At 34.8% G+C, this 12,732-nt stretch overlaps 1 protein-coding gene across 1 annotated transcript in view; it reads left to right on the top strand.

The window, feature by feature from the left end:
- ERBB4 (erb-b2 receptor tyrosine kinase 4) overlaps positions 1 to 12,732 on the top strand; it is a 710,253-nt gene that overhangs the window by 433,893 nt on the left and 263,628 nt on the right. The window contains exons 13-14 of the mRNA XM_042993912.1: positions 6,855 to 6,987; positions 11,917 to 12,010. Coding sequence (XP_042849846.1) covers positions 6,855 to 6,987; positions 11,917 to 12,010 — 227 coding nt within the window. The remainder of the gene's footprint in view (positions 1 to 6,854; positions 6,988 to 11,916; positions 12,011 to 12,732) is intronic.

Below are 12,732 nucleotides of genomic sequence, written 5' to 3'. Positions count from 1 at the left end.
GCAGCGGAGGGGCAGAGACAGAAGGAGAGAGAAAATCCCAAGCAGGCTTCACACCATCAGCATGGAGCCCTAGGCAGGGCTTGTTCGCATGAACCATGAGATCATGACCTCAGACGAAATTAAGAGTCAGATGCTCAACTGACTGAGCCACCCGGGCACGTCAAAGGAGATATACTTTTTAATAAAGTTTTGTGGGTGTTTAGAAGCTGTTTTGGGGAATTTTGGGGAAATATTCTATGAAAACTTTTGTCTCTAAACAAGAAACAGCAAGTGATCCCATGTTGCATTTTTTAATGTAAATATGGGATGTCCTTTTCTGGCCAAGACATAATAGCAGGGATCAGATTTACTCTCCCTCATGAAACAACAAGAAGAAGAACAAAATGTATGAAATGACAATTGACAAGAGAGTAGATATTAGATAATGAAGGAGAGTGATTCCTAAGAGTGCAGAAACAAATGAAGTGAGCCTGGCGATGGCTCTGACCAACTACTTTGAGAGAATTTTTAGACCACAGCATAGTCAGGAGGAACCCAGAAGAGTCCCAGAGACTGCTTGAGTTGAGGGGGCAGAGCTGAGATTCCAGGGAGACCAAGGCAGCTGGAGTACAGAGACAGAGTGCCAGAGAGAGAGCAGCACCAAGGGAAAACCACACTGCAAGAAACATCAACAGAAGTCCTTTGTTAGGAGTAAACAATACCAGATGGATGAAAATATGGTTCTACATATGGGATAAAGAGCCCTACATGGATACATATATAGAATCTTTGTTTTATTATTTAATTCTCTTAAAAGAGCAATCTAATGTTTAGACTAAAATAATGAGCGTGTGGTGAATAGCATGTAGAAAAGTAAAATGTATGATGGTCGTTCAAAGCTTAGTAATGGAGAAATGGATATATCCTATCTTAGGGTTCTTAGGACATACATTAAGTGCTAGAAAATACTGAAATAGTGGTAGAATATAATGAAAATAGGCCGCAGTAAATTAAAGATGTGTACTAGGATTTCTGCTTCTGGTAAGATGAATTACATGTACCTTTGCCTATTCCCTTTGCTAAGGACAACTGAAAACCTTGGACATTATATATAAAAGAAATGTAAGATTTTGATACTTGGGGAGAAGAAGGAAGACATATTTGGCAACTTGGAATCCAAGAAAGAGCACAGATATGAGTCCCCTAGGTTTTCTTTTTGTCTCCTACCTCCCAGATTTGGAGGCAAAGAAACTGAAAACTCAGAAACACTACCAAAAAAGCTGAAATGAAATCCTGTTCTCTCTCTCCAAAGCACCAGGAAAGGGGCATACTAGCTGTATCAGAAATCTTGTAGGCAACAACTACTCTACTCTAGCCAAACACCACAGAAATTAACCATGGCCCAACTTCACCCATGGAAAGGAATGAGAAGTGTGGGCTTCTACCCTCACAAGACTAAAACAAGGTGCCCCAACCTCCCTGGCATCTGGTGTCACAGAAGGTGGGGTATGGAGCTGGGACTTTCATCCCCACTTGGGTAAAGAGAACAAGGCAGGACTGCATTGAAACCCCTACTCTGACACTTGTAGCCTGAGGCAGTTTAGCCTCTCTGAGTCTCTGCCCATCTGTAAAATGAGTAATTATTTCTACTTTGCACTGATGATTTTTAAGATTAGGATACATATGTGAACAAAGAGTACCAACAAACAAACAAACAAACAAAAGAAATAAATGAAAGAAAGAAAAAGCAAGGCAGAAGGACAGAAAGAAAGAAAACTACAAACCAGTGTGTTTCTCAGGAATATAGAAGCAAAAATCCTTAGCAAAGTAGAGCAAATAGTATTCAACAATTCAACAATACATAAATTAATTATACAGCATAACCATACAGGGCTTATTCCAGGGATTCAAGGCTTATTCAATATAGAAAATCAAACAGTATATCAAATTAATAGGCTACAGAAGAAAAATCACATGACTATATTAATGAATATAGAAAAAGCATTTAAAAAATTATTAAGAGAAAATATTTGGGACCTATGGCTAGACAGAGAATTTAGAGTTGTCACAAAAAGCACAATCTATAAAAGGGAAAATTGATAAATTAGATTTTAAAGTTAAAACAATTGCTCTGAAAGAGATCTTATTGAGAGGACCAAAGTGCAAGCTGCAGATTGAGAGAAATTATTTTTAACTCAGATGCAGAGAGAGAGAAAAAGTTAGATGATATATAGATATAGGTTAGCTGATAGAATATATAATGAACTGTCAACATTCAACAATGAAAGTATGTAATTAAAATGGACAAAGACAAAGATACGTTTTACTGAAGAGGATATATGGATAGCAAATAAGTGCACTAAAAGATGTCAATATTATTATCCATTTTATGGAAATTAAAATTAAAGCCACAATGAGATATCTATATACACCTATCAGAATGGCTAGAGCTATTTTAGTGACAAAACCAAATGCTAGAGAATATAGCAGAAATGAGATCATTCCTACACTCCTGGTGAGAATGTAAAATGGTTCAACCACCTAGAAAACAGTTGAGCAGTTTTTCAAAAACAACAACAAATGTTCACTAAAATGCCCAATCATATGACCCACCAATTATACCGCTGAGCATTTATTCCAGACAAATGAAAATTTATATTTACATAAAAACCGATAAGCAAATGTTTATAGCAGCTTTACAGTGCAACATTAGGGATCATTGTGTGATGGAAATCTTCTGTATCTATACTGTATCAATGTCAATATGCTCTTTGTGTTATTGAACTACAGTTCTGTAAGATTTCACTATTAGGGAAAATTGAGTAAAGGGAACATGGATCTCCCTGTATTACTACTGACAACTGCACATGAATTTATAGTTATCTAAAAATAAAAACCCAAACAGGAGAATTTCTGTATAGATGAAGCAGCCTTATATTGGAAAAAGATGCTATTTAGGATTTCATAGCTAGAGAGGAGAAATCAATGCCTAGCTTCAAAATATCAAAGGACAGTCTGACTCTCTTGTTAGGGGCTAGCACAGCTGGTGACTTAAAGTTGAAGCCAGTGCTCATTGACCATTCTGAAAATCCAAGGATCCATAAGAATTATGCTAAATCTACTCATCTGTGCTCTCTAAATGGAACAACAAAGCCTGGATGACAGCACATAGTGTTTTTAACAAACGGTGCTGGAAATATTGGATATCTATATGCAAAAAAATGAATAGAACTTTAGTACTTGTGATGGTGAATTTTATGTGTCAAATTGGATCGTGGGGCTAAACATTATTTCTGGGTGTGTCTGTGAGGGTGTTTTTGGATGAAATTAGCATTTGAATTTGTAGACTGAATGGATCTACTGCAAAATAGATAGGCATCATCCAGTCCACTAGAGGTCTGGATAGAACTTTGGGGGGCCGGGCCCCGGTGCCAGGCTGAGACCGGGTCGAGCAGCGTTCCCTGTTGACTCAAGCCAACCTGGTGGTTCCCCCTCCCATTCCCCCACTTTCAAGGGCATACGAAAGCCTTGTCAAGGCCGAGAAGGTTAATTTCTGAAGCCTGTGGTCTGCAGGTGTTGGCAGTAATGCTAGCTCCCTTTTTCTACCCCGAGTCAGATAGAAACAAACATGGGAATTGTGCTTTGCTAGCAATCTTATCAACAAGGTCTTGTGACCCGTCTAGAAAATGCACAAGAAACACAGAACTAAATGTTTTGGTTGGCAGCAATTATGTGAAACCTGTTTATTCTTAGAATGACCTAACCCTTAAGAGTCTGGTTGTAAAAGATTGTGTACAGCAACAATAAAGCCGTCACTTGGGCCATCAGCCCAGGGGACCCTCCTGTTCCCAAACTTTCTCTCTCTCTTTTTTCTTGCATTCCCCTACCCTCAGGACCCTGACCTCGGTGTTTGTCGCGCCGGCCGCGACATAGAACATAAAGACAGACGGGAACATTCACTCTCTAAGTATGACTTCTGAGCTAGGATATTGGTGTTCTCCTGCCCTTAGATGGCACTTAAACCATCTGTGCTCCTAGTTTGCAGGCCTTTGGATTGAAACTGGAATTATGCTATAGGCTTTCCTGGCCCTTCTGCTTGCAGGGGGCAAATGGAGGGACTTTTCAGCCTCCAGAACTGTGTAAGACAATTCCTTAAGACAAATCATATATATCCTATTTGTTTTGTTTCTCTGGAGAGCCTCGACTAATACAGCACCATACAAACTAACTCAAAATGGATCATACACCTGAATGTAAAATCAATACCATAAAACTTCTAAAAGAAAACATCATAGAAAAACTTTGCTACCTTCAATTAGACAAAGATTTTTTAGACATGATACCCAAAGCACAATTTATAAAAGAACAAATTGATAAATTTGTTTGCTAATTAATAACTTCTAATTTTCAAAAGACAGTGAATACGTAAAGAACGCTTAATACTAGCTAGTATGAAAACAATCAATCCAATACAAAATGAGAAGATTCAGTAGCTCTTATCCAAACAAGATATATGGACAGCAAATAAGCACATTAAAAGATGCTCAGTGTCTTTAATCATTTTGGAAAAGCAAATCGAAACTTTAATGAGGGGCACGTGGATGGCTCAGTCGGTTAAGTGTCGAACTCTCGATTTCAGCTCAGGTCATAACCTCATGTTTGGTGAGTTCAAGCCTCACTTGCGTTCTGCTCTCTGACAGTGGGAAGCGTGCTTGGGATTCTCTGTTGCCCTCTCTCTCTGACTCTCCCCTCTTCACTATCTCTCTGTCTCAAAATAAATTAAAAAAAAAAAAAAAACTTTAAAAAAATAAAAAAAACAAAACCGTAAAGAGATATCACTACAGACCTATTAGGAAGGCTAAAATTAAACAGACTGACCATACCAAATATTGTCAAAAATGTGGGGAAACTTTCATTTTTGAGTTCAGTTTACTGCTATTGGGAATGTAAGATAGTACTACTTTGAGAAACAATTTGATCATTTCTTAACAAGTTAATCTTACACTTACGGTATCATCCAGCCCTTTTACTCCTAGGTGTTTACTGAAGGGAAGTGAAAATACATGCCTATACAAAGATTTGTACATGATGTTTATAGTAACTTAATTTTAGTAGCACAAAATTGGAAACAGTCTAAATGTGTAGTAGTAGGTGAATGGTTTATTTAACAAACGCTGTTTATACATACAATGGAATATATTCAGTGAGGAAAATTGATACACACAGCAACATGGATGAATTTCAAATTGGGCTATTTTGTTTCAGTGTTTTAAAACTAGTTAGCATCATGGATGCTGGCAATTCACTTTCTCAAGCATATGTTAGAGAAGGTAACTTTCACAGATATGTTTCCTGCTTATATTATACTCACATATTCAATTCTATCCCAACCCACCTCACAAATGCTCTTGTCATGACAATTTGCATCCCATAATAATTAAACTTGGTAACTAATGGGAAGATAAGGATGTTTTTGATTTTTTTAAATCTTCTTGGAAATTCTTAATATTTTATGAAAACACAGAGTTGTGTTTCAGATGCCACAAATCAACTTTTCAGACACTCAGAATAACATTTGAAGTCTCTATAGGCCCTTCTTATTCAACACCTAGTATCCATTAACTAAAATTATGTTATTCTATATAAGTAATAATATACTGAATAAATGTTACTGAATATAAAGGGAAACAGAGATGGCAAACTTAAGTAGAAAATAATTAATTAATTAATTAGTTTATTTATTTATTTTTTTATGTTTATTTATTTTTGAGAGAGAGAGAGAGAGAGAGAGCGAGTACCAGCTGGGGAGGGGCAGAGAGAGATAGAGACACAGAATCTAAAGCAGACTCTGGGCTCTGAGCTGTCAGCACAGAGCGGTAAACTTAAGTAACAATTTTATTTTATTTTATTTTATTTTATTTCATTTATTTTTTTTTTAATTTTTTTAACGTTTATTTATTTTTGAGACAGAGAGAGACAGAGCATGAATGGGGGAGGGTCAGAGAGAGGGAGACACAGAATCTGAAACAGGCTCCAGGCTCTGAGCTGTCGGCACAGAGCCCGACACGGGGCTCGAACTCACAGACCGTGAGATCATGACCTGAGTCGAAGTCGGACACTTAACCGACTGAGCCACCCAGGCGCCCCTTAAGTAGCAATTTTAAAAAGTCCGAATTTTCTTTGGCACTTTTCTCCCCAATATACAGAGATAAAACTAAATTTTAGTTTGTTATTACTTTATTCTCTTATACCTCCTCATGAATGACTACTATGATTTGTTTCATATATTTGCAAAATGTTTTTCTCACATGTGCCATTTTGGCTAAATAGCAAGGCAAGCAGAGGCCTATAAAAAACTTGTATTTTATTTCCATTTCTTTCTCCCCTCTTATCTTCCATATATTATTCTTTTTCTTTCTCTGTTTAAATTTTGTTTTGTTTTGTTTTAAAACAAAGATGATTTGTTCTATATCTTCATGAAGCTCTCATATGGAATTGAAGAAATTTTTGGTGTCATAATGGAGCAAAGGTTTGGATTGAGAAAGGTGGTCTGTTCCTTACCTTAATTGGAAGATTAATTTCTTTCATGCTTCCTCCCTAGAATGTTGATGTAGACAATTGATATCTGGTCATTCTCATGAGAAATGTAGTGGTTATATACATAGGCACTGATGGGGTCTCTGCAGTATGGAAGAAGGTGACAGTAGGGTGGGTCATGGTGACTGACTGGGTGGGCAGACAGAGTTATCTGCCACAGATCTCTTTCAATCCCACTTCTTCAGAAACAGCATTACTTAGGAAGAGTCATATTAAATTGGTAAGTTTTGACACAGCCTTCTGTTTTGTTTCTTCCTTGAATTTGGTGTGCTTTTTAGCTGCTGCAGGAATGGTGTGCAACCATCTGTGTTCAAGTGATGGCTGCTGGGGACCTGGCCCAGACCAATGCCTGTCCTGCCGTCGCTTCAGCAGAGGAAGGAGCTGCATAGAGTCTTGTAACCTCTATGATGGGTAAGGCATCTTACAATGTTGCCTTTACCTCATAAGTTTGACTACTGAGTGTTTCAGATTTTAAAATGATGAGAAAATGGTAAAATTGCAGAATGTGTGTGCTGGCCAAGATTTTTCAGGGGAGTTCTTGTTGCATATTGACAAGAATAGAATTGTTTTAAGGGAAAGACTTTTATCTGAAATAAGTCTAAATATATATCAACTATTATACACACTTTAAAAAAGTGTACCAAAATAGATCATTCTTAGTAAATTATGGCAGTTTGTACTTAAGCAAAATTGAAAAATATATTCTTATTTTCCCTATGAAGGAGATTATTACAAGTAATCTTTCAGATGTTCCAATAATCTTTTTTTCACATGCTTTCCTATTAATTTTCATCTGGAATACTATATACCTATTGATTTTTTCCATCCAAGTTCTGTGTCTATTTGTGTATTAGAAACAATACATGTTTCTGCGTCTCTGACAACTGCTTAACCCTATAGAAAAATTGCCTTTGTAGTTTCTATTTGAAGAAGTTTTTGGAAGTGTTCTCCCACTTTCTAAAGATAACCTAAGCAGTATTTTAAATCAAGTATTTTAAATTCCTGCTGGTGCTATAATAATCACATTGCCAACAATAAAACCTGGCATATATCTTGTTGCATGGCATTTCACATAGTCATAAAATCAGTTTATCATAACATATCATTTCATGCATCACAGTTGTCCTTCATTAGTGTGATAATACATTTTTTAGTACTGTTCCTGATTCAAATTTTCTCATAATGCTCACCAAAAGGATTTTCAACAGTTCTGTAAAAGTGTAGTTTTGAAGTTCTTTATTTCATTCCTTCTTTTGTTTCATGAATTGTCTCATTTTATCTTTTTTTTTTTACAGGTTTGAATTTTTGTTTTAAAATTCTACATGTCTTGTACAATTCAATATTATGGTATTTAAGTGACCTGTAAATGGTTAATGTACAGTGCCTTTGCTTTTGCTGAAATAAAACCATGAATTATGATTTCTTCAATGCAGTTACAGAATTGTCCCATTTTAAATAACTGTTTTCATGATCCGAGGAAACATTGCACTTTTGCATTTTATATCAGAAAGATAGAAATCTTTGGATCATAATAATATTGATACGTCTCTTCTTTGAAAGAAACCAATTCCCTTCATGAAATTTAGGAAAAAAAAATAAAATGAGAAATTTAAGTATGAAACAATTTAAAATAAGAATTTAATTGTTTTTCAGGAAAATTTCAGCTTATAATTTTGTAAATTACAATCAACTTATAAATTTGATAATGGATAGCAAATTCTTTGTTTCTTTTCTCATTAAATTGTATTCATGCTTATTCTCATTATTACAATAGAATGATATTATCTGAACATAAAATACTTGATTAAAATATGATTAAAATACGCTTGTTTGTTGTTTAGCAATCGATGCCATTAAAGTGTAACTAATAGATTTTAATTCCATTTAGTGAATTACAAGTTTATTTGTGTATATATATATATGTATACATTTATATATATGTATACATGTGTATATATATATATATATATATATATATATATACACATACATACAGTACTGAAGAGGAAATGGGGCTGTAGCAATCCTGTCTTCTAACAGCAACATCTTATAAATAGTGAAAACTGGTAGAATTAAGTGTTGGCCAGTGTCAGAACACTGTAGAAACAAGCCAACACTAGAATTCAGACCATCTGATTTCCATCCTGTATCTTTCCAGATGCTATTGTTTTTAACATTTCCATTTTCAACGTGTCAGATATATGAAAATGATACATATGCAAATGCATATACTATTCTCTGTCTCATGTCTGCAAAATAATGAAAGCTAAGGAAAAATAACCTGTTTTCTAAAAAAAGCAACACTGATTACCAGACTGTTTTTGAAAGTTTAGCATTTTACAAGTCATTAAATCAAACGTATTAAAAGCTATAAAGTTTTTCATGTATTTTGCAATAGTAATAGGGCTCTAGGAAATCATATACAAGAATTAGCTTGAAAGATAATAAGTGAAAGTACCTTGTAAAAGTCTGATGTAATTCTAGTCTATGCGATGATAGGTTTTCCCACTTCCAATCTTGTGGCACTGGCTAATTTCTCCTGACATTGCTTGGCAGTTAGTTAAACAGCCTTTGAGGAAGAATTAATTCAAATCCTAACTTCATCACTTCCTAGTTTTAAATCTTGGATAAATAACCTAATTGTGCGAATCATTTCCTTTTCGTGTCAATTTATCCAAGCTAATTAGATGGCTAGGTAGAATAGTTATCTTAAAATTACTGAAAACAAATACAAATGTGACATTTACCAAAATCAGGGAAACTATTTTTATATAAAAATAGTTTTGACTATCATATGAGAAGAAATCCTAAAAAGAGGACTTTTTGAAGGGGACTAGAAAACCAGTTAATTCCTGGCTGTTAACATTCAAATCCAGGTCATAGAAGCCACTGTATTTCAGCAACTCAGAATTAGAGTGCACAGGCATTTAAAATGAAAGAGAAAGCTCATTACAATGCAATCTTAAAATTGTTCTTATCTGGCAACATGGTTAAATGTTTTTGAAATGTTAAGAACAACATTGAAACATCAGAAAGGGTGCCAATCTAAGCTCTTTGTAGGCATTTTTTATATTTAACATTCACAACCTCTCACTGAAACACAATTTTTCCCTTTTACAGAAGATATTTACAAAATTAAGTCTAGAGATGTTAAGGGATTTAAGTCCTAGAAGGAACACCAGTGAAGTTTAGGAAGGACTTGACTGCAGAGCATTGGTTCTGGCTCACAGGATTGGCTAAGGCAGCACACACAGCATGTCTGTGAGAAATGTAGAGTAGCAAAAACAAGTGACAAAAAGCATAGTCTGCAAAACTCACCTCAGTAGACAGTGATTTGCTAGGTCAGATTCAAGAGAAAGGGAATCTCTGGCAGTCATAGTATAATCAATAGGAAACGGGGAAGAAAAAGCAATGATGGAGACAGTGACAATGAAGAGTGAAGAAATAGTAAAAATTGTAAGAATGATCCGTTCTGAGAGCATAAAGGAAGAGAGCCCAAAGCCATACAAATAGACGTCTAATCTGCAGAAGAAAAGGCAGCTGGGTTGTCTCCATGACTTTTTATGACATATTCACCTTACTCCTTAACTCTGTGTGTAGGGAAGGGTTTTGAAGAAGTGAAAGAAAAGAATGACCTATGTTTTAGTACCACAAAAATTATGACCTTCATTTGGTAACATAACCCTTTAGTAACCCAAAACTCTATTCTTAAAAACAGGAATTTGCTGACGATTGCAGGTTTTGTTATAATTTCATGTTAATTATTTATAATTTTATAATTCCATTATAGAAATAATACTTATGATTCTCTTCACAATTGAGGTACCATTCCCACTTCCCTCATACCAGGTCATTTTGACTTTTATATTATGAAGATTTCCTCTGTTGAGTGCTTTATATCACTAATGATGAAACATGCAAAAAAAAAAAACAGTCTATGTAATTGAAATTTTAAACTCAATAAAAAGCATCAAAAGCTTAGTCCGTAGCAAACCAACATCACATTTTAAAAATGGAAAATCCATGTAGATAAATATGTGCACTGATATATAACTAAACCATCAATTTATGCCATGTGTTTTGAAAACCCAATATTTTGCTTTGAAGTAAGTGTAGTTTTAATTTAACCAACAGAAAATATAGCCCACCTTTTAGACTTCTATCATTTATTAACACTTTACAATAGCCAAATGGGGTAGTTCACTGTAAAAATAAGTGAACACTTTAGGAAAAATAAATTTAAATTTATCATGCAATTAATCCTTAAATGCCATATTTGCAATGCTTTGAGTATGGAATGATAGCTCATGATACATAGACACACAATAATACAGAAGCTATAAATATTTAGCCATGTTTTGTTAATGACTTGTAACTGACGTTCTAAATTGTCATTACCCAGTGCCTCATCCACTCACACATTAGTTGGAATGGGGTGTATAAACATGATGTACATGAATGATAACCAATTATTGAAATGAAAACTTTACAATAGGTATTGATTGGAAAACTTACATATTGATAACATTTAATATTGAAATGGCCACAAAATGTTAGGTTTGGAAAGGGATAACACCATCCTAGGTTTTAATTAAAAAGTTTTAGAATGTTACCATTGAACTAATTTTTTTTAATTTTATACTTTATAGAATTACTTCAAAAAGATTTTAAACTGAAAAAAGATGTTGTGATATTAGATCAATAATCTAAGAATATAAAATCTGCCATAAAAAGCTATTTTTTCTAATTCTCCAAGGCAGCTGTTTTAAAAGAAGAAAAGAAATCAAAGCATTTTTTGAAGTTTCACCAAAAATAAATTGAAGAGTCTTGGGATTTGAAGGACAGGAATGGGGAATATCATGTAACTTAGCAACAAGAAAAATACAATAGTTCTTTCAGAATTTAAAAAATAAAGCTCGGCCAAGAGTAACATTTTATATAGAGACAAACAGGCACAGCTTTACTTTAAAAAAAGAGTGAAAATAATTCTGCTGTGTCATCGGAAGAGTCATACTTTTTTTTTCTTCTCTCTCTCTCTCCTTTTTTTTTTTTTTTTTTTTGAGACTGCTAGAATATCTCTCACAAGAGAGATGTTTCCTGAATGAGTCTATCGTTGAATCCAGTGGAGGGCAGGGAGAGCCATCTGGCTGCAGTTTATCTTTTCTCCTAATGGAGAGCTTATTCCTTAATGTACAGGGAAATGATTCTGATGCTCCTGGCACATTGAGAAACAAACTCTAGAATTTACTCTGCCAATAGGACTTTTAGCAGATGTTACTTCATTTGTTAAGTTGACAGCTTGTTTGCTTATACCACCTCATGCAGCTGATGTTTTCACAGTGAATTTCGAGAGTTTGAGAATGGCTCCATCTGTGTGGAGTGTGACCCCCAGTGCGAGAAGATGGAAGACGGCATCCTCACATGCCATGGACCGGTAAGCTTGAAGACACCTGTGGTTGTGTTGGCTTATTTAGTTACATGTGTGAATGTTTATTATGTCATTGCTTTATCGTCTATCCATCCATTCAGCAGGTGTTTATAGCATACTAAGGGGAATCATGTTTGATATTCTGCCCTCAAGAGGCTTACAGTTTGGTAGTAGAGACAAAATATTTACAAATTAAGTTTCTTAAATACTTATGTCCCATATAATGTATTTAAAAAGAGAATATGAAGATGCCCTTGAAATTACACAGTGTTGAAAAGATGGATCTATAAGTAATTAGATTGAACCAAAATAATTGATAAAATATAAATATGTGTAAATTGTTATAGGAACAAAAATGATAGAGAGAAATTTATCTGTCTTTGGGATGGAAAGTAGGGCATCAAGGAAGCCCATAGAGAAGTGATATTTGAGCTCTACTTTGAAGAAGAAACATCTGGAAAGAGGAGGCATACAAGGAATGCAAATGTAAAAATTCATGGTGTGTTTGAGGTAAACTATAACACATTCATATTTGTGTTTAATTATTTAACTATTATGGATTTGTGAAGGACATTAAGACAGACTGAGAAGGCAAACATAAACTAAAATCTAAAACAGTGTGTTAAATACTATGGCAGAGAGAAATATTGAGCTATGAGAATGGAAGGAGGGGCTATGGGATTAGGAAAGTCTTGATGGACACACTGGCATTAAATGTTTGAAGTTAG

The sequence above is a fragment of the Panthera tigris genome, chromosome C1 (genome assembly GCF_018350195.1).
Source record: "Panthera tigris isolate Pti1 chromosome C1, P.tigris_Pti1_mat1.1, whole genome shotgun sequence".
Lineage (NCBI taxonomy): Eukaryota > Metazoa > Chordata > Mammalia > Carnivora > Felidae > Panthera > Panthera tigris.
This window is presented reverse-complemented; position numbering and strand designations above follow the sequence as displayed.